This window comes from Marmota flaviventris, chromosome 1 (assembly GCF_047511675.1).
Source record: "Marmota flaviventris isolate mMarFla1 chromosome 1, mMarFla1.hap1, whole genome shotgun sequence".
Lineage (NCBI taxonomy): Eukaryota > Metazoa > Chordata > Mammalia > Rodentia > Sciuridae > Marmota > Marmota flaviventris.
In genome coordinates, this window is record NC_092498.1 from 50,376,975 (window position 1) to 50,402,934 (window position 25,960).

Consider the following 25,960-nt stretch of genomic DNA (forward strand, 5'->3'; position numbering starts at 1 on the left):
ACAAGGATGATTAAGAGACTATCATGAACAATTATACATTAACAAATTGAATAACCTAGAACCAATGGGTAAACTGCTAGAAACATACAACCTAACAAGACTTAATTATGAAGAAATAATGATTAAGGAGAGTGAATCAGTAATCAAAACATCTCTCAACAAAGAAAAGGAGAATTCTTCCACCAAACATTTAAAGAACTAATATTAATCTTTCTCAAACTCTTTCAGCAAAACTCATTTATGGGCCAACATTATACTGACAGCAAAGCCAGACAAGGACATTACAAGAAAAGATCACAGGAGCCGGGCACAGTGGCACACACCTGTAATCCCAGCGGCTCCACAGTTTGAGGCAGTTTGTGGATCTCGAGTTCAAATCCAGCCTCAGCAATTTAGCGAGGTTCTAAGAAACTCAGTGAGGCCCTGCCTCTAAATAAAATACAAAAAAGGGCTCGGGGTGTGGCTCCGTGGTTGAGTGGCCCTGGGTTCAATCCTCAGTATGAAAAAAAAAAAAAATCCCTATGAACATAGATACAAAAATCCTCAACAAACTACATATTGAGCATACTTAAACCAATAATCCAAAATTGAAATCTGAAATATGACTAAACCTAAAACTCAAAACATTTTTTTCTCTGATTTAGGAGAATTTCAGATTTGGAGATTAAGGTAAAGGCTACTTATTGATAAAGCCCATGCAAATACCCACCTATCTAGAAGAACTCTGTAATTTCAAACACTTTCAGTCTCAGGAATTTTGAGAAAGGAATACTCAGTCTGTACCAGCAAACTGAATTTTAACAGCATATTAAAAGGAACATTCACCATGATCAAGAGGGATTTATTTCTGGAAGGCAAGGATGGTTCAACAAATCATTAAATATAACATGCATTTATTAACATATAACAGAATGAAGGACAGAAACCATAGTATCATCTCAACAAATGCCTAAGAGACATTTGACAGAATTTAACATCTTTTTATGATAAAAATTCTCAATAAATTAGGCATAGAATGAATGTATTTCAACAAAATAAAGGCCACATGTATAAAGCCCACAGCTAACATAACTCATGGTGAAGACCTGAAACCTTTCCCTCTGAGATCAGGAACACTATAAGGATACCCATTCCTGCTACCTCTGTCAACATGGTACTAGTTTTAGAGCAGTTAGCCAAGAAATCAAACAAAACAAAAGGCATCCAAATAGGGAAAGAAGTAGTGAAGTATTTTGTGTTTGCTTAGCATATGGGTTCAATCTCCAGCACTGCTAAATAAATAAATAATAGATAGATAGATAGACAGATAGATCTGCCAAACCTTTGTCCCAGGGGAGGATACTGTGGTTATTATACTAGAATACAGAAAAAAGAATGATCTGCACTTTCTCTCTGTCAAAGCTATTCATTATAGAAATAGCTTTGGAAAGCCAGTTCAGAGCAAAGCTGTCAGTGCCTTCCAAGAAGAAATGCAAAAGAATGAAATGAACTAGCTCCTGCTCACCTCTTGACCTCATCTTGTAACCACTCTTCTGCCTTATTATGTGTAAGGTCAATTTCTACCCTGGGACTTTTGCATTATATATTTTCAACAAAAATGTGTTACTACAGATCTGTGCAACTGACTCCTTCTAATTTGTCATGTCTCAGCTCAAATGCAATTTCTCCAGGGAGGCTAGCTAAGCACACCACACTCACTCCCTGTTTTATTTTATTCATAAATCTAATCAATGTTGAAAATCATGGTTTATTCATTCACTTACTTGCTTAATGTCTGTCATCCCCAGTAGAATATTGCTTTCATGAGAGAAAGAATATTTTCTGCCTTAACAATGCTGTTCCTCACATCCAGAAACAGGCCTAACAACTAGTAGTTGCTCAAAAAAAATCTTGACTCTGATATATGAGTAAGTAAATATAGGATGCAAAGATGAGCATTACAAAATCTGAATTGTTCATTAGTTCACTATATTAATCAAACAAAAAGAAAAAAAACTATCTATACTTATGCCAAAAATCAACACATATTCATGATTTTAAAATATGATAAGCAACCTCAAAAAATACAAAATACTTCGAGATCAAACTAAAAAAAGAGGTGAAAGACATCTACAATGAAATCTACAGAACACTAAAGAAGGAAATTGAAGAAGACCTTAAAAGATGGAAAGATCTCCCATTCTCTTGAATAGGCAGAGTTAATATTGCCCAAATGGCCATAATATCAAAACTGTGATACAAATTTAATGCAATTCCTATTAAAATTCCAATGACATTCTTCATAGAACTAGAAAAGCAATCAGGAAATTCCTTGGGAAAATAAGAGACTCAGAATAGCCAAAGCAATCCTTAGCAAAAAAAGAAAAAGTAAAGCAGGAGGCATCACAATACCAGACTTTAAACTATACTACAGAGCAACAGTAACAAAAACAACATGATATTGGCACCAAAATAGACATGTAGACCAATGGTACAGAATAGAGGGCACAGAGACCAACCCACATAAATACATTTATCTCATACTAGACAAAGGGGCCAAAAACATACATTGAAGAAAGGACAGCCTCTTCAACAAATGGTTCTGGGAAAACTGTAAATCCATAAGTAGCAAAATGAAACTAAGCCCTTATCTCTCACCCTGCAAAAAACTCAACTCAAAGTGGATCAAGGACCTAGGAATTACATCAGAGATGCTGCACCTAATTGAAGAAAAAGTAGGCCTAAATCTTCATCATGTCAGATTAGGCCCTGATTTCCTTAATAAGAATCCTAAAATGCAAGAAATAAAATCAAGAATCAATAAATGGGATGGAGTTAAACTAAAAGGCTTCTTCTCAGCAAAAGAAATAATCATTGACATAAAGAGAGAGTCTACAGTATGGGAGCAAATTTTTACCACATGCACATCAGAGAGAGCACTAATCTCCAGGATATATAAAGAACTCAAAAGATTTAATACCACAAAAACAAACAACCCAATGAATAAATGGGCTAAGGAACTGAACAGACACTTCTCAGAAAATAAACAAGAGATCAACAAATATATAAAAAAGTGTTCAACATCTTTAGTAATTAGAGAAACACAAATAAATCTAAGATTTCATCTCACCCCAGTAAGAATGGCATTAATCAAAAATATAAGCAATAATAATTGTTTGGAGAGGATGTGGGGGACTGAAAATTGTTGCAACCACTTTGCAAGGCAGTGTGGACATTCCTCAGAAAACTTGGTGAGATTGAAGATTATTGTGTTATATAATCTTTATTTTTCCTCCAACTTTTACTATTTTAACATTTTTAAATTTTTCTTAATATATGTGTTTGTTTTATGTACTCTACTGTCTTCTCACTTACTTGTCTACCCAAAATCACTTCCTCTCTATTCTCCTGCTACTAACCTTCTTCTTTACATTTCTCTTCTATACTTCCTAAGATATAATAACTCTATATCCTCACCTCCTATGTCCTCATCATATCATTCTACACCTCACCTCAGTTCTTTGTCCACCATTAGAAACTATAAACCCTTTTACAAACCTACTGATTATAGTAGATAATAATTGAATTCACCATTTCTGTACATTGTGACCAAATGCAGGCACCCATGTGGGCTTACTGCTTTGGTCTGGATACCATTTGAGTGTGTTCCAGAAGGGTTCATGTGTTGGGAGTTTGGTCCTCAGTATGGCAATGGTGAAAGGTGGTGACCTTAATGGTAGCGCCTATTGGGAGATCACTGGGGCCACCCTTGGAAGTGATTAAGGTAGTTCTGTAGGATCCTGAGCTAGTTCTCTAGAGAGCCCTATCAACACTGGCTTCTGGGCTGCAGTGCAACTGTTCCCTCCCACAAGTACTCCCACATAAAGATGCCATTCTTCAACACCTTACCAGACTGGCATCATGCTGTTGACTTTCAGTCTTTAAAACTGTGGGTAAGTAAGCATCTTTTCTTTATAAGTTACTCAATAGTGAGTATTTCATTATAGTAACAGAAAACAGACCAACATATTCCCCTGTGTCACCCCTATAGGACTTGGAGGCCATGGGATATTGGTACAGACTTGAAGCACTGGCTACCTCTTTTGCAAAGAGTTCTTTTTCTCTGACCAGAACCCAAGAAACAGTGATAGGCAAATTTATTAGTTTGCAGGTGGGCCAAAATCCAAGCCTTTCACTGTTCTTAATACTATATGACTATGATAAAGAGGTTTCTTAACCTAAGTTTCATTTTCCTCACTTGCAAAATGGGGTATCAATAGATTCAATATCAAAAATGCTTTTAAGGATTAAATAAAATAATGTACATAAATAGTTAGCAAATAGTTCCTGGCATACAATAACAACTTTATAAATGTTAGCTAACTACTAATAAACTATTTCTAATACTTCCAAAAAGCTAATGATAATTATACATTAGTCATGCCTCAGAGGTATTAAAAATTATTCATTTCATTCAGTAGGAAAAAACACTTTCAAAATACAACATAATTACTAGCCAATAGTTATACTAATTACTTAATCCTCATAGATAGGTTGATGTTATGGTGCTTATGTTATAAGAAATCAGAACAAAATGGTTAAACAATATATTCAAGATGACTGAGCAAGAAAGCAGTAGATTTGTGATTCAAATCCAGACAATATGAATCCATGCTTCTACACCACTACATTGTATGTCATTTCAATGCAGGAATCAGTGGAAATCAAAAAAGAAGAGGAAAGGGGTACTTGTAACCAAGAAAAAACCTTGGAACTGTTATCTCCCTCTAATCTGAGACTCAACAATGCCCCAAGGTATGTTAGTAGTGGTCAGATCCAGAAGAAAAATAAAGATGTTATAACCAGAAACTGCCTTTCATTTTTTTAATTGAAAACATAAAACATGATTATGATTTAAACTGAGTAGAATTCAACAGCATTTTTTTTTTTACTTAACCTACTTAGGATAAGTAGCTAATTATAATGGATCTTAATACTCCCTATATGTGTATTAACATGCTCCATTTTTATATATAAATATATATATACATATATATATATAAACTCACTGTAGCAAATATGAAATATAAATGACAAAGCACAGACATTGCAGTTCACAATGTAAAATGTTGTGAAATTTCGACCTAAAGAGGTAGCATCATATAGTTTGAACACATTTTTAATTAATATCTTTCCACTACTGATGTTAATTTTGTTGCTGTGCTATTATTTTTAAGAGAGCAATATGTGCATACAAAAAATAATAAACTTAATAGAATAGAAAGGAATAAAATAGAAAGTGTATCTTCTTATTTGCCAGATACCTTAATTTTATTTCTCAATGTTAGGCAATGTTTAGAGTTTATCTTTTCAGAAACTGTCTATGAAGGTACAATTATATATTTAAATTTGTTTATGATCATATAAACATATCTTTATATATGTAAATTATTATTATATATTTAAAACTGATTCTTTTACAACTTACTTTTATTTAATATTTACGTAACCCATTCTTAACACTTATTTCTATGTAAAACATACTCTTCTACCTCATTCTTTTCAACAACTTCATCACAGGACCAAGTCCACTTTATATTTAGCTGTTGCCCAAACACCTTGTACCTTTACCTTGGTATACAAGTGTAAGTATATATTTCTAGAACTAGAATAAGCAAATCAAATATGCAGATTTAATTCTGTTAAAGCCCATCAAATTGCTTTCCAAAACGGCAGCACCATACTACAGACTCATGAACAGCCCCTTGACTGCTTCCTTGTGTTCTTATATTTTTTATTAGTTTTAATTAAATACTCTTTTGTTAAGTGTGTGGTTATATTTCCCTTACATGTGTTGTTTATGTTGTCTTTTGCTATATCCAAGTTTTAAATTGTTAGGTAGTGAAATGTATCCATATTTTTGCTTATAAGAGTTTCAAATTTCACCATATGCTTAGAAAACCTTCTCACAATGAAATGTAAGTACACACATAAAATGAGGTGAATCCATCAATGATGGAAACTGATTCCAAAATATATAGTATTGAATGTAAAAACAAAGTGCAGAACAGTATGTACAATGTACAGGTGTAACTACAGGTAAAAGGCAGAATGATCATGGCTCATTTTTTTCACTCTTTGAACTTTTAATCATTCATGTATTATCTAAACGTTTTGATTTTACTAAAATAAAAAGCAGTTTCTATTATGAATGCATACCAAATAAAGCTCCCTTGTCACTTGCAATGCACGATTTCATTTACCATTTAAAGCTTGTTGGTGTAAGTATTAGGACAGAGATCCAGTCCTGCTTTCTACCAGATTGGCCTGGTGAATTTTTGTTTGTTAAGAGGCGAAGTCCGAAGTAGAGGAACAGAGTGACTGGTGAGCAAAGTCTGAAAGCCCTCGGCTTACTAAGGAATGAGGGAAGGTGAAATGTTTTCTAACGCCAGACATGGGCTACACTTACGTTTTGCTTCTGTACTATTTCCGCGATAAGCACTTTGGGTGTGAGGGGATGTACACCTCCTAGCTTGACGCTGCTGCAAATCCCAAATCAGAGAGGCGAAGCTAGAAAGGACGCTTCTCAGGCTTTTGAAGTGGAACATCCGGACTGGGCAGGTAGCCGCAGAGCGCGGGGGATCCCAAGGAAAGGGCAGCCACACCTGTCCTACCTGGCTAATAAATACAGCTATCCCGGACCAAGCGGTTTTGGAGGCTCTTCCAAGCAGCACAAGTCTTCAAAAGACTCTGTTGCAGGCCATATCCTAGCAACGGCCTTAGCGTCCCTCCCTCCTGCTGGGCCCCGCCCTCCAGCACTGAGGAGTTCCTTGAGTGCACCAGGCCCAGAGTAGGGGTGTGCCCAGTGGTTACCTAGGTCGGGGAGTAACCATTCCCCAAGAACATTTACATTTTTGAAAGGAAATGAATGTTTCTCTGAAACAAATGCTGATCACAATTTAAGCTTACAGGTTTTTAAAAAATCAGAATCCAAGAAAATAGAAATATCAAGTGGAGAGGTTAAGCAATTGACAAAGGAGAACTTGGTGTGTACAACAGCAAGTGCCTACTATATCAACAAATTTATGCTACTATCTCATAATAGCACGTAAAACGTATTATTACTAAGCACCTTACTTATATTTTTAACTTAATGCTTACAAAGATTTTATTGAGGATCTAGTATGAGCTCCATTTTACTGAGAAAACTAAGGCACAAAGAGGTTTAAAGAGAAACCAAGGATTAAACCCAAGCAGTCTGACTTGAGCCCAGATTTTAAACCACTATTCAACACCCTTCCATATTTAAAACGGATGTAAAATAAACTAAAATTTTTGTTTACATAGTACAGGTCCACTCCCTCATTCATAATGGTGTCATTTCTTTATGCCATTTTGCTAAAATTGCACTCATCTCTTCAATGACTTCCTAACGTCCAATACCATTTTTGAAATGGGATACATTCCAGCTATGCTGTTTCAAAATGCATATTTCTTATTAGAATATGAAGTACTGTATTCTTAAATAAATTGGTTTTGCTATAGGAATGATTTTAAGTAAATGCAAGTCCATTTGAATCACTTCCATACATTCCAGCAAAGGATAAAGGTAGACCAGGTGTGGAGGTACACAGACAAGTTTTTCCAAAAACCCACTCCCAGCTCCAAAATTATAATGCATCTTAAATTTTTACTAGCAATAAGAATTACATTGGTTTTAACACTTTTTTGTCTTTTCTTTAAAATTTGTCACTCATGATCATGTTACAGGCAGTTTGAAAACACTAGCATTAGGGATATGACAGGAATTGGAGGGAAGAAAAAACAGACAGTAGAGAACTCTAAGTATTAGTCTCACAGTGTTAAATGTGACCTATTACCCAGTATATGTTCATATTTTGTTTACAGTGTGCATGGAATTGACTTTACACAACTCAATTTTACAATATCTTACCTAATCTGTAGAATTTCTAGGTAGTTTGTGCAGCCTGAAGAGATTGTTAGCATGTCAAAATCACACACACACACACACACACACACAGTTGCTTCATTATATGTGAATGTAAAATGAATGAAAATGATCATTAGGAAAAAAATTCAATTTCAAAAGTAGAAGAGTAATTTTCAGTATCATTTTCCATTTTGTTTTTAACCATAAATCTATGCATTTTCTCAGGATTTATTGTTCAAAATGACTTTTATTTCTTATGAAACATCTCCTTTCATTTATCTCAACATTTATATAAACAATAAGTCCTTCTTTTGATGTGCTTATATTTTTACAAAGATGCCATCTAGTGGCTTTATGAAATAAATTACTTTGAAGCATCTTCCACTGCTATGCCAAGTTGACATAAAAATATTAGAATAATAATTGAGAAAATTAAGGATCTGAAAATTATGTTTTGGGAATTATCTATATAGATTAAATTTGTATCTTGTTTGTGAAATTGTTAAGAGACAGGAAATACAGATGGAGAGTAACTTTTTTGAAAACTTTCTGGGTGAGTCAGATTTTTTATATTTATAGAATATTTCTGATTTCTGAAAGGTAATATGGGCATATATTTTATATTACATAATGCATTCAGTGAGTCTGGGAAACAGTCGAGAATCAAATACATTAATACTTATATGGCAAAAATATACTCATATTAAGATGGAATAAAGACCACAAATAGCCTTCCATCAGTTGTTTTGTTTTCAAATGAGTTATGAAAAACTGCACTTTAAGAGATTTGTAAAATTTAGATAAGTAATCATGAGCCTGTTTTGCCCTTGAGAAAAGGAGTACACCCTACAGTTAGAGGAAAAGATTAAAATACAATGATTATAAAATAATACTTATCTTTAGGAAAGTTAAAGGATTCAGCTAATAATTTTTGTTTTGAAGATCATGAGAAATCCACAAAAAGAATCTTTGCAATGTTTTCAGTCACTTATAGAAGCTAATCTATAGTAACTTACATATAAACACAGAACAAAAAAAATAGCTACTATAAGATCACTTTGATAGTTTTAAGCAATGCATGGCAAACTCTATGGAACATTCCAAAAAAAAAAACAAAAACCTTCAATTTGTTTTTTGGTTTCTTTGTATGATTTGCTCCTATGTTCCCATACCCTACCACTATGTTCATGGAAGTTTGTGTTGATGGCACCATGATTAGCCTGGCTCCTTTATATGAGCACTCTTTATCAACTCTTCTTAGAAAAGTAGTATGAAAAAGAAACATTAAAATTCTGGCATTTAGGAAAGCCTATGCAAAGTCACTTATTTTCTCACTACTTTTATTAACTACCTAGAGTTTTAGCTTATTACTTCTAAATAAATTTTCAAATAAATTTCTCCAGTCCCCATCAATAACTCAAATCCTTTATCACATTAAATCTAAAATCTAGAATCTCACTGAAAATCAGGTTTTAATGGAAAAAATAGCATTCAGTAAATACAAAAATATACTTATTATATGCTCAACAACTTGGTACTTAACCCTAAACCCCAGAATACACTTGTACAGGGGGATTAACTTCTGTTTATATAACCATGGAGGCTGGGGAGGTGGGGGGGGATTGATATTAGCTTATATATGAGGATATTCCTACAGACATTATTTTTTCTTCCTTTGTAAATAGTCATAGGTATTATCTTTTTTTAAAAAAATACCTAGCCTTATATTTCTGACTGAATATTAGGATGAGAAAAGGAAAAAGCTCATAAGATTAGCATTTTTTCTTTCATCCACCAATTTGAGGGAAAGGCAGGGTGAGAGAATATTGTAAAAGGACACATGGAAACCTGACAGCATCACATTCGCTACAAATGACAGTTTGTTTAGTTGTCCAGCTCCTGCTGTTATAGGAAGAATGGCAACCCTGAGATCTGAGCCTTATTTCAGTAGGGGGCCCTACGTCCTGTTTGTACAGGATACCTATCATCCTTATGAAATTATTAATACCTTCTTTCACTTCAAAATCATTCCAAGTTGATTATCCCAAATAAAAGTCATTTCATCTGAAAAAATGTCCAGAAATTAAAATATTCTGAAGTATGGGTGTGAAAGGGGTATCAATTTTGATATCATTTTCTTGTTTGCAATGCTCAAATTGATTAGTTCTCTTTCTTCTGAAGCAGTCAGAGTAAGGTGATTAACCTGAATGAAATCTATCAGGAGCCTACTGCAAACCAAAATAAACCATTCTGAAAATTATTCAAATTAGTCTAGAAACCACTCAGCAACACTGAAGATCTGTGAATAGAAGAATCATTTGCAAAATGGTCAGAATACTTAATATGGAAGTTTATAGGAAGCAAATGGTAAAAGATTTGAAAGAATAAGAACAATCAGGTGTAAAGTTGTGCACGCAGTTGTAATGCCAGTAAATGCAAAAGAGTGATGGACCAAATCGCACTGCCTTTTTGATATCAGTCCTTTTAACATTTTGTGCAAATCCAAAGATCATTACACAAAGAGAAATCCAGTTTACTACTTCTGTTCATATTATTCTTTACAATTACTTTGACAGAAAATTCAAGGGAGCAAGATCTAGGTTTGTTGGATTCAGCTGATATGGTATAGGCAGAAATGACAGCATCCCAAGCATATTAGTAAAGAACAACATAATATAAAGTTAGGAGCATGAATTCTAGAACCAGACTGTCTAGGTTCAAAATTTAACTCCATGTCTATATGACCTTGAATATATTATTAAATAATTTCTTTGTCTCAGTTCCTCCAGCACCCCACATTACACAGAATAGGGCAGCACTATTCATGATGGATTCCATTTCATTATGAGAACAGAGATAGTTCACAGTATCTTCCTCTTACCAAGTTGTGGTGTAGATTTAATGAATGAAAGTACTTAGCACAGTACCTGACATTCATATTTGTCTCAGAAATCATTAACTATTAGGTTTACATACTAGCTATTATTCCACAAGTACGTTATTCTAAAACTGGCAATTCTATTGCAAACACGAATTTTTACATAAAAAAGCTATATTTTTACATAAACAAAGCTATAGAAGCACTGCTGGTGAAATATAAAAGATACTCAAAAATCATGGGAGAAATGGGACTGAAAGTAAAGACACAGCAAAACAATTTTTTTAATGTCCCCAAAGTATCCTAAAAAATTTGGTTAGAAAATTAGCTTGAAAGCATCCATGCACACATGCTTTAGGGTTACATATTTTGACCTTAGCAAATATACTACATATTTAAGTAAATGTTGAACTGAAAAAGGAAGTTAAATAATCTGAGGGACTAACAACCTTCCTCACCTTAGCCACTGAACTCACAATGGTGCTAGAACCACAGGAATGAGAACCCTGGGCTTGACTCTCCCTTAATACTTCTGCTTGCCCTCCACAAGAAGCTCCCTTGTAATCTGATGGCTAAGAAGTAACCCAACTTTCCTACTTAATATTAATTTAGTATTAGGTTATAGCTTTATAAGGGAGAAATATATTTTTTCTTTTTCCTAAAGAAAAAATACAATTTTTATTCCTCATTTTGAATAATTCAGTTTAGCCGGAAGAGAGAGCACACACATAAATGCCCACACACAGAGAGGGAAGTATTTATGATTTATCTATGAAGAAAAAAAATAAATTTAACTGGGTATTTGGAAATAATGGGGAGCTAGGAAGAAAAAGCTCAGACAGATGCAAAGTAATTTGATTTTTGTCAAACTTGAGCTTGCCAACTTCTTTCCTTGAACAGCATTTGTCTTCTGTTTGATACCTACCTGGCATGCATACTACAAACAGTGAAAACTACTTAGTGATTCCACTTTGAAATTATACCCATATGACTAAGATATTTTGAATATACTCATGTGTGCCAGGTAAACTTCAGGAACTCCTACTACCATTTTTAAAAGAAATTCTACATCCATCCTAGTATAGTTGGGTTGATCAATAAAACTAAAGGCTAAGGGCCAGATAACTTCCTTAAATGAAACAAAAGGAAAAGCTTATCCAACAACCTATGTAAAAATAAGAAATCTTTCAAGTACCAAAAATCAATTCTTCAATTGTACAATGAGTTCTAATCAGATGGTTTTCAAGGCTAATAAAGTAACAACAAAATGTGACAAAATGAAGATAAAATGGAAATAATGAAAATAGAGTAAATAATCCAAACGCAGCCTAAAATAAAATGACATTTATAATGGATTTGATAGTCATTACAGAATCATATATTTAAGTTTTCCTTTATACATAAGATCACAGCCAAGGAGGTCAACAATTTAAAATTTTATCATGAACTATTTTTGCCATTATTCTCACAACTAACCATTTTCATGCTTACTACTTCATCTCAAATGGTGACCAGTAAATTTGTTTAGACAGTAATAATAAAGTGCCTTTTCTTTTTATCAGGATAATGAAATGAAATTAAGTAACATACTAAAGATACTGAAACTTTTGATTTTGACCTCTGAAATAAAGATCTATAGGAATTTTTCTAATTAACTTTCAAATCTTCCCTCAAACTTTCTGTTTAAAGAAATTCCATCTTTGAAATAATCTGCACAAATACTCTGCTTATCAAAAACTGATTCATACGACCCTATTACCATAAACACTAGTCTCTTCAATGTGTTCTGTGTCAGTTTTCTTGATTATGTCAATACATGGAAACATTTTAAAAATAACAGAACACTTAATTAAATCAGTTTCCCATCAGCCCACAGAATACATGTAATGATTATATTGGCCATTTCCACTGGTTGGCAGGAGGTTCTTCTATTAATGGCTCCCATGGTTTCCACTGCAGCATTTTTCTTGCCAGACTTAGTTCATTTTCAGCCTGTCATAAAAATTTTTAAAAAACATAATTTGATTGACTGTTCAACAGGTACTTAAAATAGTTAGCAACTAAAATGTAACTATAAGAGCTACTACTTTCATATTAATATCTCATGATTTATTTCACCATAAAATGCATGACACTTATTCTATTTAGTGGTTCTACTACGTAACTAATGGTCAGGTAGTACATACAGCATAGATACAATGAACAACAGGATGACTCATATCCCTGGCATTACAGAATGGGATAGTGTGAGATTTCATTAAGCTACTCTGAACATCATGCAATTTTAAACTTATGAATTATTTCTACACACTAGATTTTGAAAACTTAATATTAAAAAATATATAAAATATCTCTTTTACAATGGTTACACTTAAATAATATTTTCAACATATCAGGTTAAAGAAACATTAAATTAATTTATATTTTAATATTGCCATAAAATGTGAAGAAGTGCAAAGATGACTCAAAAATACTGAAAATTCCTTAAGACTACTGAAAATTCCTTAAGACTATAAATGTATGATCAAATAACGTATCAACTAAACTCAATCTGATGAAAGTGAAACAGAACATAGAAGCAGGAAGAGGACAATAGTCAAGAGGTTTGCAGAGTTCCCTTAGCACTTTATCTACTATCACAATCAACCTGACAAGTGAATAAAAGGGCCAAGAAAACAGGCCTTGAAATAACTAAAAGATGTGCAGACAATATGGCAAAAGTTTAGGTTAATGTCTTTTATTATTAAAATAAAAAAAAAAAAAAACCTCAAATCTTAATATTTAAAAAAATTAAGATCAAATAGCATGGTAAAAATATTAATGAATATAATTTATAATAAATGAAAGATAAGAACATATTCCAAAAATTTAACCTTACTAGTAAATGGGGGGAAATGGACTATTTAAAACAAAAAGTCAAATAAAAATGAGGCATCATTTTCTCTAATTAAATTAAATTGCATTCTTATCAGCATAGATGTATTAAAGCCAGTATTTTGAAATACTGTTGTGGCACTAGAGATTATTCCTATCAGAAAATAATTTGGTATTATGGTCCAAAAATTTAACTAATTATTATGTAAGAGATTTTCACTAGTAATTTTACCTAAAGGTACTGATCCTAATAACAAAAAATAGAAAAAGCTGTTTGTACAACCATCATAGTCACAGTGTTATTCATAATAGGAAAAGATTTTCCTCTATTTTTAAAAAATTTCTGTAATGATACTAAAATACTTTTATAAAAAACAAATTCTACCAAAAAAGTTGTTAAGCACAATTATCTTCTAGGCAGTCAGCCATATTTCACTGAAGAAAAGGTCATACTGCCATATATTCAGCTCTCTAAATTATTAAAAGATACAAGAAGAAATTGTTCTAATGAAAAGAAGTTACTTGTGACAACTAATTTTAGAATGTAGCTTGGGCCAATTTAAGTCCATTTTAACATAATCCATTTAAATTTAAGCCATAGTATTATCATGACTTCTTTAAGCCATTTTTAAGACGATACGTTAAATTCACTATGCTCTAATGCAAAAAATATTACATTTTTACCAACAAAAATATTATAGATGATTTTAAAAAATATCAAATGCTCAGAGCAGTATTTTTCTAGTGTTTTCTTCTCTTGCCCATTTCTGTTACCCATCTATGAATAAGGGGAAAGAATGCAAATTCTAGTTAAACAAAATTAAACTGAGTATTTTTTTTCTTGTATAAGTAATGGCCACAATGAGGATAGGATAAAATATTTCCAAATAGAATAATTTAAAATTTACATATTCTAGATGTAATGCTGTTAATGATAATTTTTCATAATCATGCTTGTATTTTATTATTCAGTATCATTATTTGTCAGGATTAGTATGCAGATAACAATGTAAAATCAAACTTTCAATATACTGTGCAATTAAAAGCTGCTTTTAACTTGGTCAAATGCTCCAATAACCAAAAAACAAGTATATTTTAATTTTATGATTCCAGACATTTTTTTTCTCCATGTTAAAAGTATACCAAGCTCTTTAAATATAAAACTGTATTCACACTGTTACTAACCTTTCAGTTAACTAAACTGAAAGAATATCAAACTCCAATCTTCCAAATGAAGCCTCAAAAATTCAAGTTAGAAATAATAATAAAAGACTTAAGTGACATTCACATGTCAGAAGTAGCACATTTTCTAAATATAGTCTTATATTTGATAAATTAATATATAAAGCAAAGAAATTTAGCTTTCTTTTATCAGTTTTGTGTGTCTATATAAAATGAACATTTGAAATCAAACATTTAAATGTTCAACTTTTTCTTTACCTGAAGAATCACCTCTTCTATTTGGCCATGCTGAAGTTGCTCTTCTAATTTTTTAACATCTGATTCCTGTCATTTCAGGGAAAAAAAAAAAAAATATATTAGCTACTGAAACACAATATCTGAATGTTTTAAGACCCTATATTTTAAAACCCATATATAAAAAGCACTTACAACAAACATAATTTTCCTATCAACATGCCCTCACTAAACTTTTACCAAATAATTGGTAAAAATCATTTACTCTCTCCGCTGCTACATTGTTTTTTTGTCTTAATGTTAAAAAGTATTATTTGTTGATATGCTTATTAAAGGTAAGGCATATGATGCCTAATTCATTCTTTCTAAAATAGATTTTAAAATATCACTTTGCTTTTCTTAATGTTTTCTGTATTTCATCTGAGAATATTAACATTGAAAATAAGCCAGGCACAGTGGCCCATGCCTGTAATCAAGTGACTCAGGAGGCTGAAGCAAGAGGATCTCAAGCTCAAAGCCAGCCCCAGCAAATTAGAGAGGCCCTAAGCAACTTAGTGAGACCCTATCTCAAAATTAAAATTGGCTGGAGATGTCAATGGTTAAGTGCCCCTGGCTTTAATCCCAGGTACCAAAAAATAAATAAACAAATATTTAAAAATGCTGGAGCTAGGGTTGTGGCTCAGTGGTAGAGCAATCGATCCTTAGCACCACATAAAAATAAATAAATTAAATAAAGGTATTAAAAAAAAAATGCTATTGTATGACCCCAGAAATTCCTCTGCTGGGTATATATAAAACAAATAACATATTCCAGAACACAGCAGTACAATTTGTAGCTCCCAAACTAGAAATAAATTAAATCTATGATAAAAAAGATCAAAAAATTATGATATTTGAATATAATAGAATACTATTTGCTGATGAAAATGAAAAAACAAACTATACACAAAAATAGATGATTCTCTCACACATAATATTACATGGAAAGAAATCAGACACAAAAGAGTACATAATAATTATTCCATTTATACAAAGTTCAAAAAAAGGTAAATGAATCTATCATGTTAAAGATAAGAATAATAGTTACTGTTAGCAGGATGGTAACTTTAAAGAAACAAGGGGTTTAGAGTTCTAGAAATATCCTTTAGTCTGGTATTCACTTGAGTATGATCACTTCGTGAAAATTCACTATAATTTCTGTATATTTTTATATACATTATACTTTAATAAAATGATTTTTAAAAAGAACTGTTGGGCTGGGGATGCAGCTCAGTGGTAGAATGCTTGCCTGGCATGGGTGAAGCCCTGGGTCTGATCCTCAGTACTGGAAAGAAAAAATTCTAATAAATATAGTATCTAGAACATTTAATGTCAATTATTTATTTTCTAGTATACTAAACTTTTTGAGAGTCAGTCAGGAACCATGCCATATACCACATATGTAAGAAAGCCTTCATCATTATCAGGTGGTTTTATGTTCTATAATAGTATTTTTAAAAAGAGAAAAACAAGGATTCTATTTATTTATTTATTTATTTAAATTATAGGAATTCCTATATGTTCCTGCTTCAGAGAATCTGAATGGCCTAGAATTCTGCATGGATTATTCCTTCACCCTCTCCAAATCTTTGCTCAAATATCACCTTCTTAATAAGGACTACTGATAACTCACATTGTAGTAGGCTGAATAATGCCCCACAAAATGTTTAAGTATTTATTAATCCCTAGAGCTTGTGAATATTATCTTATGATCTTCTGTGGCAAAGGCTTTGTGGGTTTCATTAAAACCTTAAGATGGGGGGACTTTCCTGGACTGTCCTGATAAAAAAAAAAAAGTAAAGGAAAATTACACTGAGACAGAGAGAAAGAAAGAGATGGTAATCTACTATGTTGTCAGAAATCAGAGTGATGCAGCCACAGCCAAGCAATCTGAACTCACCAGAAGCTGGCAGAGACAAGAAACAAAGTCTACCCCAGAGACACAAGAGAGAACATAGCCCTAACAATTTGATGTGGGCTCCTGATACCAATTTCAGATTATTAAGCCTGTAGAAATAAAATAGTAAATTTCTATTATCTTAGAGCCATAAAATCTGTGTTAATTTGTTACACAGCAGCCACAAGATACTAATACAGTTTACAGATAAGATCTCCCATCCCTAACATGGCACAAATCATTATTCCTTGCTTTATTTTCTTCACTATACTTTCTACCTTCTAATATACTCTATACTTCATTTATTTACATTTTTACTAATTTATTTTGGGGCTTCCCATCATTAATGTGTAATTTCTAAGGGCAAGGATTTTTATCTGTTGTTTTTACTGTCGTCTAGGAACTAGTGTCCATGCCTAGAACTATTCATGTCATAAACAGTCATTCAATAAATATTTCTTGGTTAAATAGATAATAACTTTAAAAATAGTTGAAAAGGGAGGAAAAAGAAATAACATGAGCATGTTTCAGAAAGACAATTTAATACCAAGTTAACTCAGTAATGAGGCCAAAACTCAAAAGCAAAACAAGAAAGCAGATCACAGTTATAAAAGAACCAGAAGGGGGTAAAAGGTAAAGAAGCCAAGGAATGTTCAACAAAATTTTCTACTCGGGAAAGACCTGTTATAAACTGTTTTGAAAAACAGTTTATAAATTTGTTTCACTGATGGTAAATCAATAATGTGATTTTTATTTACCAATGCATTAAGCTTAATAAGATATATATTGAGTACTCACTCTGTCCTTGAGACCAGATTAAGCTTTTTACATATATTACCTATTTCATCCTAACAACAAGTGTTTAAGGTAGGTTATTATACCCAAGTTATAGATGAAGAAGTTGAGACAGAAAAAATAAAAAGTAGACCATGTTACTCAGCAAATCAGAGCTGATGAAAATCTTGGACAAGATACAAACCAATGTTTTTCACCAATATGCTATTACTATCTTTCCCAAGTAATAATATAAAAAAAATTTTCATTTCCATCTTAGGCTTGGAAAATAGAGATTTGATCATCATAACAATATTCATGGATGACTATGTGAATGGTTAAAAAATGTGATAATTCTACCAAAAACTGGTAAAATTTTCTGTAAAATCAAAGATATAACTATTATGAAATGCTTGGGATTATCAAAATCTATTTGTATTTAGTCATTTGAATAAACAAATACTTCTAAGGGCTCATGTGTCAGGTACTATGCTAGATCTTAGGGTATAAAGATTAATTCAATATCATTCATAAGTAGCTTATGACTAGTAGATGAGACAGGCATAAATATAATGTGATAGGTACAATAAGAGATGTAAGGAAGTTGTCAAACTCAGGGAGGTAAGAAAAAGTGTCACAAAGGAAGTGAATACTTGAAAACAGTTTCAAGAACTATCTTAATCTATTTGTGCTGGTACAACAAAACACCTGAGACTATATAGATTATAAACTAAATTTTCTCACAGTTCTGGAAAGCGGAAAGTCCAAGATTAAGACATTGGTAAGTTTAGGTGTCCAGTGAGGGCTATAGCCTCAGAAAGGGAAGAAACACTATGTTCTTAAGTGGTGGATGCAAAGGGCAAGAGAAAGCCTAAATTGTACAAAGTCTCTTTATTTATAAAAGCCTTAATCTCATTCATAAGGGAGAAGTACTCACGGACCAATCACTGCTTAATAGTACCATGCTGGCCATTAAGTTTCAACACCAAAATTTTAGAGAGGAATATTCAAACCATAGCAAACTGCCAGCTAGACAAGGTTAGGGGCCTTCCAGGAAGAGAGAAAATACAAATAATATAAAAATAAAATTGCATGGAATTCACAAAATTGCCAGCAGCTTGATGTTGCTGAAGTATAGGGTGTAAGAGGAAATGACAGAATAGGATTGAGAAGAAAACTAAGAGCCAGATCTCAGAGGACTGTATATACCATGCTAAAAACTTTATTCTGTTAAGATCTTGATTCCCAAACATGGGTCTGTGTAAAAATTATGCAGATAAAGGTTAGCTTCACATAACCACCTTAGCATAAGTCCTTAAACTCAGTCTCTGAGAAACACTGAACAGTAAAATACTAAGATTTTAAGCAGGAAGTTAACGTAAGATTTACATATTGAAAAACAACACTACTATTATCTTGAGGTTATTAAATATGATAATAAAATGGGAGAGTCTAAAAAAGGGAACATACAGAATAAACAAAGGAGAACAAGATTATTGAGAAGAAAGACACAGAAAAAAGAAATCAAAGATGGAATTGAGTAGGTTCACCTCATGAAAAGAAAAAGGGAAATTTCTTATTCCATGATAGGGAAAAAAATTTCCTCACTCAAGGAAAACATGAAAACAAAATGAAAAAAAAAAATGAACTTCCATATTAGAGACTTCAATCTATAAAATTACTCCCACAATTGCCAAGGTAAGAACAAAAATTCCAAATTAAGTTGCATTATCCTGCTGTATATCAAAGGAAAAGACAGGAGTTCTTTTCAAATATAAAGATTGGTGATCTAATAAGAATAATAAATATAAATTAAGATCACTTTTGAATGTATATAAAATACTTCCGGAATTTATGACCACTACTTTTGAAAATAACATAAAGCTCATGAAATAATTGATGAAATTATTTGTATGAAAATTTAACAAGGCAATACAGTTTGGTATGAAAAAAAAAACAGCAGTAGTTTACTGTGTTCTTGTCTAGTGCCTTTGATTTTTTTTTTTAATTTTTTTTTTTCAGAAAGAGAGAGAGAGAGAGAGAGATTTAATATTTATTTATTTAGTTAGTTAGTTTTCAGCGTACACAACATCTTTGTTTGTAAGTGGTGCTGGGGATCGAACCCGGGCTGCACGCATGCCAGGCAAGTGTGCTACCGCTTAAGCCACATCCCCAGCCCCGTGCCTTTGATATTTAAGTTGTAAAATGCTTGTATTAGTTTGCTTGGCTGCCATAACAAAATACATAGACTAGATGGCTTAAAGAACAGAAATTTATTCTCTTAGAGTTCTGGAGACCAGAAGCCCAATATCAAAGTGACAACAAAGTTCCTGCCCAGTATCTACCAATTAAATGCAAAATATCAATAAAGAATTAAACTATACAGAGAAGAAAAGTAAAAGGTACAGCTACAATGTTACCTCAGAGAAGGACTTGATCTGATTCTTGCATTCTAGTAATTAACAGTGTTTTGCATTTAGAAAGCACTTATTAAACAAGAGTTTGCTAAATGAAAAGGAGAAAAGATGGAAAAAAAGCACTGAAGGAAGGAGAATACAAATAAGAGAGCAATTGTACAGGAAGTGCAAAAGAAGCAAATGAATTTTTTGGTTAAATGTAACATAGGCTACATAAATCCAAAAGAACAAAAATGAGTTAGTTACTTACCGCTTTAACCATTCCCAGTTTCTCATTTGTAATCTGCTCTGTATATTTTCTATACGCTGCATTTTTAGGGATTTGCTCAAGAACATCAAGAATCTTTGTGTACAATATTCTGAGCCTCTGAAAAGACAAGCCATACAAATTTCTATAGGTTAAAATATCACCAAAGATTAGAAAGAACATTGAAACAAGAATTTCACAGAAAATTTTAAAAGGATTCACATCTTATGTTTTTAAAGAAAATTTAATTTTTCTTCACTGTAATTTTTTCTGTCTGTACCCTATCTCTACCCTTTACAACTCTGGAAAACTGAATATAAATGTGGAAACTCTTTCTATGTCTTGTATGCGCAATAAAAGTTGTACATGAGTCCAGGTACAATAATGAGCAGAAATAAAACTAACTTAAAGCTGATGACCTTTCTTGGAAATCAAATCATTTAGCAGATCAATATTTCTCTAACTGAGGTCCTAGGCACTATAAATTTTTTTTCTGTTTTTCTTAGTTGAACTTGTATAGAAATTATATATATATATATATATATATATATATATATATATATATATATATATATATATACACACGCATTAGATCTTTAGTATAATAAAATTTAACTGAATAATTATAACATTCAGTGTTTCTTTGTGATTACAATTGTGTTAGCACCAAGTGAATTCAATTTTCACCAAAAGTTCAACAGAAAAAGAATAGAAGGGATTCACTACCCAGCATATACTGAAGCACACTGAGTACAGTCAGCCAATAATGGTAAGTTGTTGTCTTGATCCTAACCCACAGCAGTTCATGTAATAAATATAATTATAAATGTACTGTGTACTTAAGAAGTCTGTACTTTTCTTTGTATTTAATTGAAATTAAACTCTTTTTGTTTTTTGTGTGTGCTACTAGGGACTGAAACCAGGTCTTCGTGGATGCTGGGCAAGCCCTTTACCACTGAGCCACTGAGCTATATCCCTGTCCTTGAAATTTATTTCAGTTTAATTGTATGAAATCCAGAGAAACTAATATCTAGTTTCATTCAAATATAAATTCAATAGATATATACATAATGAAGTATCTTACAGATGGAACCCAAGTTAAGACACAAAATTCATTTATATTTCATATATACCTTAAACACATAGCCTGAAAGTAATTTTATACAATATTTCAAGTGCGAATTTTTCATCTGTGGCATCACATCAGCACACAAAAAGTTTCATATTTGAGCATTCTAGACTTTAGATTTTCAGATTAAGGATGCTCTTGTCAGATAACATATAGTCACAATTGTGCGGGGTTTTTTTAGCCTCATTTCTTCTTAATTTTAAGCAAAGAAGAAGATAATAGAAAGTCCTGGCCAATAGACTTAGGTTCCAATTAATTATTCCCTGTCTATGTCTACAAACCATTAATTTAAGCTTTCAGTTTCAACTTACAAATATTTCTAATTCTTATCCTCTCCAATTTACATGTACGTAAGGCACATATTAGTTTTCAAGATAGCACTTTAATAAAATTATAATCTGATTTAAATATTTGGTTTTTAGAATATCTTAATTTTTCCTGATAGAAATATATCTATTCCTAGAAAAACACATTAGCACCATGAATGATTAATATAGAAAAAAAGAATACTATAGGACCCTTATGAGTGAAAGATACCACTAATCATTATTCCAAAACATAGGTGTAAAACAGAATAGTCCATTCAAACAAGAAACACAGTCACTTTAAGTGTATCTCAATGACTGCAGGTATATAAATACTTCTCCTAAAGATTATTATTTTTTCAATAAGAATGTATTCCACTATACTGCCATGTATGATATTATACTGTGTGCTATTTGGATATAAAGATAGATTGGTCATGGATCCCATTTCCAGTATGTTTAAGATATTATAAGGTAATCAACGCCATAAAATTTAAAAAGATGTTCATGGTAGGGGTGGGAAGAATGTAGAACAGAAAGACCAGCAATAAGCAATGGTTAAGTGTGTGCTAACTAGAACCTGACTGCCTGGCTTCACTGCCTGCCAGTGCTTAGTTGCAAAGGACAAGTTATTTCCATTTGAGTGCCTTCATTCCTCATCTGTAAAAGGTGGACTATAATATCTGCCTCATTGGGTATTGTATCACTTAAAATAATAGGAGGCACAAATAAATGTTAGCATTATTATTCCACAAGGAAAGAAGGAATCACTTCAGCAGAGACCAGAAAAGGTAACTTCTGAGATAAACCTAAAGGAATGGTAGGACTTGGAAAAATGAAGACTTTGGCAAAAGCAATTTTCACATCAAATACATAGGACTGAATGGCAGAAAACACAGGGAACAAAAAGGAAACAGGATAGTTTTATTTTTCTGAACTGTGCTATCCAATACCATAGCTGCACACCAACTATGGTTATTGAGCACCTGAAATGGGGCTAATCCAAACTACGATGTGTTCTCTAAATAAAAATACAATGTGTTTTATAATTCCGTATTAAAAAAACTATAAAATATTTTCATATTGATTATATATTGAAATGGTTATGTCAGATCTGTCAGCTAGAAGTCTTTTTTTCTATATTAAGAAAGTGATTTTTAGAAAATTTAAAATTACATTAAAACAGCTTATATGTTTTGTGGCTCATATTTTCATTGCACAGCACTTGGACAGAATACAGGACATATGAGGAAATTCTGAGGAGATAAGACAGAAGGATAAGACAAATTGTAAGTAATTTTGCATTCTAAGTTAAAGCATTTGGGCTTCATTGTGTGGGTAATTAAAAGATTTAGAAAAATCATATGATTAGATCTAGGTTTCAGGAGGCAGCAAGTTAAAAAGAATGAAGGAGAAATGTGGAAAAAAGTCAATAATGAAGTTGTTGCAATTCTCTAAATGAGAACAAGGGCCTACATTGTGGTAGTAATAGTAGGTATAAGAAAGTCACGCTGAAAAGCTGTTAGAAAAAAAAATCAACAGAATTCATCACTGAAATAAACAGGAAGATATAGGGAAGAGAAGTATCACTACGATATCCAAATTCACAGCTTGGGAGTAGAAAGTTTCTGATACCATTAAGAGAAATACAATCTGATGAAGAAGAAGCATACTTAGAAGGGGAAAACTATAAGCTCAGTTCTACACAATACTAAGTATAAAGTCATCATGAACTCATAATTCATAAGTGCAAGGCATTCATCCAATAAACATTATTTACTGACCATATAACATACAGTGAACAATAAAAAAAAAAAAATCCCTGCCTTCATGAAACCTATCTCTAGTAGAAAAATCAGTAAAATGCTGTGTTAGTGATCTAGAGTCATTACAAGGACCCTAACTTTTATTCAGTGTGAAATGAAAAGCTATTAAAGGGTTTTAAGTAAAGAAATGGCAGGACCTCACATTTCTTGGCTGAAAAAGAATAGTGGCAAACAGGGAGAGGCAAACAGGAAGTTAATGAAATTGTTCCCAGCAGCAATGATGGTCGCAGAAAAGATAATGGCAGAGGAGGTGGTGAGATGTGATCAAAATCTAGGTATATTTTGAAGGTAGAAGTGGCAAATGTAGGGTGTGAAATAAAGAAAGGAATCAAAGATCATTTCAAGGTTTTTGACTTGAGTTCAAAAAAATGGAACTGCCATTCACTGACAAGAGCAAGCCTGAGGAAAGAACAGGTTTTAGGAAGATCAGGAACTTCATTTTGGACATGTTAAGTTTGGGTTACCTGTCTGACATACAGTGGAGATGTTCATTAAGCAATAAAATACGTGACTCTCATAAAGGGAGAGGTCAATAGTTGATACGGAAATTTAAGAATGTATGGTAGTATTTAGAACCATTAAAACTGGGTCCACTCACCAAGAGAGATCAAATCTAAACAAAGATCCAAACACTTAAATCTTGAAGAACTACAAAAATTTTAAAAAATGGGATGATGAAGAACAATCAGAAAAGGAGAAGGCAAAAGACAAGGGGGGGAGGAGGAAGCAGATTTAGGAAGTGACACCCACTAAACAAAGTGTTTGATGCAGAGTATCAAATTTGTCAAAATGTTACTGTTGGATCAATTAAATTGAGAAACATGGGCTAATCACGGGGTTTGGGACCACGGGCATCTTTCATGACTTTGAAAACAACAGTTCTGGCCAACCCTGACTGAAGTACATTCAAAGGGGAATAAGAAATTAGAGGCTGTAAATACTTTTTTTGAGTTATTCATAAAGGGAAGGACAGTGATTATTGAAGGTAGGGAGGGATTAAATGAAGCTTAGTTTGTTTTGTTTTGTTTTATGAAAGCATTTCAGAATATTAAGGGAAAAGGAGGTAACTGCTAGTGCTACCATAAGCAAAGTCAAGAGTGTAGAATCTATGGCACCTAAGCAGAACTGGTGTGGTGGGGAAAAGGATGAAAAATGGAGATACAGATTTGGGAGGAAGCTGACAGAAGTGTGTATACAACTGCAGCAACGAGAATACCAAGGAAAAAGTCAACAAGAAAAGTGGCTTAATAAAGAGGGCATGGCCCAAAAAAGAAAGAAAAAAGAAAGTGACAGTGGATCAAGAGGTAGCTACTGCCCTTCTCAAGAGCTCTCGGCGTTGTGATTGAGGGTTTGAAATATCCACATCCCCTATCTTTGCCACCAACAAGGTCGCAGGGTTCCAGGCTTTCTCAGGGACCCAGGAATGAAGAAAGGAAAGAGGCACCTACCTCGTGTGGACTCTCACACACAGCCAATCCCACGAGGCCAGTGGTCTGTTCAAAAACAAAACACGATTCGAGTTTACTACGGTTTCCGCGCATGCTCTTCCTTTACTAAGCAAACCGGCACTCCCTTGGCTAATCTGGTCTAAAGTCAGGTAACAATCTCTCAATTCCGCTCATTCGGAACTTATTTTCTGCTTCTACGAGCAGAGTCACTAACCTGGGCACCCCCTGAAAGAAGGGCAGAACAAATCCCCAAAAAGCACCGCCGCGCGCGCACCAGTTATAGTCACCCCCCCGTGGGAAGAAAGGCTATCGGGCTGACTCTTCGTCCATGATCTAAATTCCAACAGTGACCTCCATTCGTCTCACCTTCTTCAGCACACCCGCCATGACAGCGCCGAAGAACCGACCCCGCGCAGCCCTCTGGGAACCTCGCGCAGACCTGCTCAATCGACCATCGAGGCTTTCGCTCCGTCACCATGGAAACAGCTTGATTCCTCTCCCTCAAGTTCTACGGAAGGAGCAAAGGCTCTATCCCGCCAGTCCAAGGCAGAGCGGGGGCGCTGACGCATGCGCAATGAATACAGACAGGTCTAAGGCTTGGAATAGTTGGGCACAAATACCGTCGTTCGCGATTCCATTCTGGACCCCTGCTGCTAGTACCTTTGACTGCTTGCCCAAAGGCTGAGCAAGACACTACGGACTAAAAATACTTGTCCGTCTTAGTCGCTGTAGGAACTTGCACTATGTTTAACCTTAGGTGAATTCCCTAATCTCCCTTCC

General features: G+C 33.3%; 2 protein-coding genes across 2 annotated transcripts in view; both read right to left on the bottom strand.

Moving 5' to 3' along the window:
• The window catches only part of Iqub (IQ motif and ubiquitin domain containing), a 79,488-nt gene extending 72,864 nt beyond the window's left edge, over positions 1 to 6,624 (bottom strand). Inside the window, exon 1 of the mRNA XM_071612824.1 lies at positions 324 to 6,624. The gene's annotated coding sequence lies outside the window, so the exon portion shown is untranslated. The remainder of the gene's footprint in view (positions 1 to 323) is intronic.
• A 3,818-nt stretch (positions 6,625 to 10,442) lies between these two features.
• On the bottom strand, positions 10,443 to 25,665 carry Ndufa5 (NADH:ubiquinone oxidoreductase subunit A5). The gene is made up of 5 exons (XM_027926515.2): positions 25,547 to 25,665; positions 25,181 to 25,225; positions 20,476 to 20,592; positions 15,123 to 15,188; positions 10,443 to 12,800 (listed from the first exon to the last, which is right to left on the bottom strand). Exons 1-5 carry the CDS (start codon positions 25,565 to 25,567, stop codon positions 12,699 to 12,701), a joined length of 351 nt encoding a protein of 116 aa, XP_027782316.1. The 5' UTR covers positions 25,568 to 25,665; the 3' UTR covers positions 10,443 to 12,698.
• Positions 25,666 to 25,960: the final 295 nt, after the last annotated feature.

What these genes read in the sequence shown, in the direction of transcription:
- Ndufa5 (XM_027926515.2), bottom strand. Translation starts at nt 25,567, where the DNA reads ATGGCGGGTGTGCTGAAGAAG. An exon ending in TGGCGGGTGTGCTGAAGAAG is followed by an intron (nt 25,226 to 25,546) that starts GTGAGACGAATG and finishes GTTTTTGAACAG; the next exon opens with ACCACTGGCCTCGTGGGATT. An exon ending in AACTGGGAATGGTTAAAGCG is followed by an intron (nt 15,189 to 20,475) that starts GTAAGTAACTAA and finishes CTGAAATGACAG; the next exon opens with GAATCAGATGTTAAAAAATT.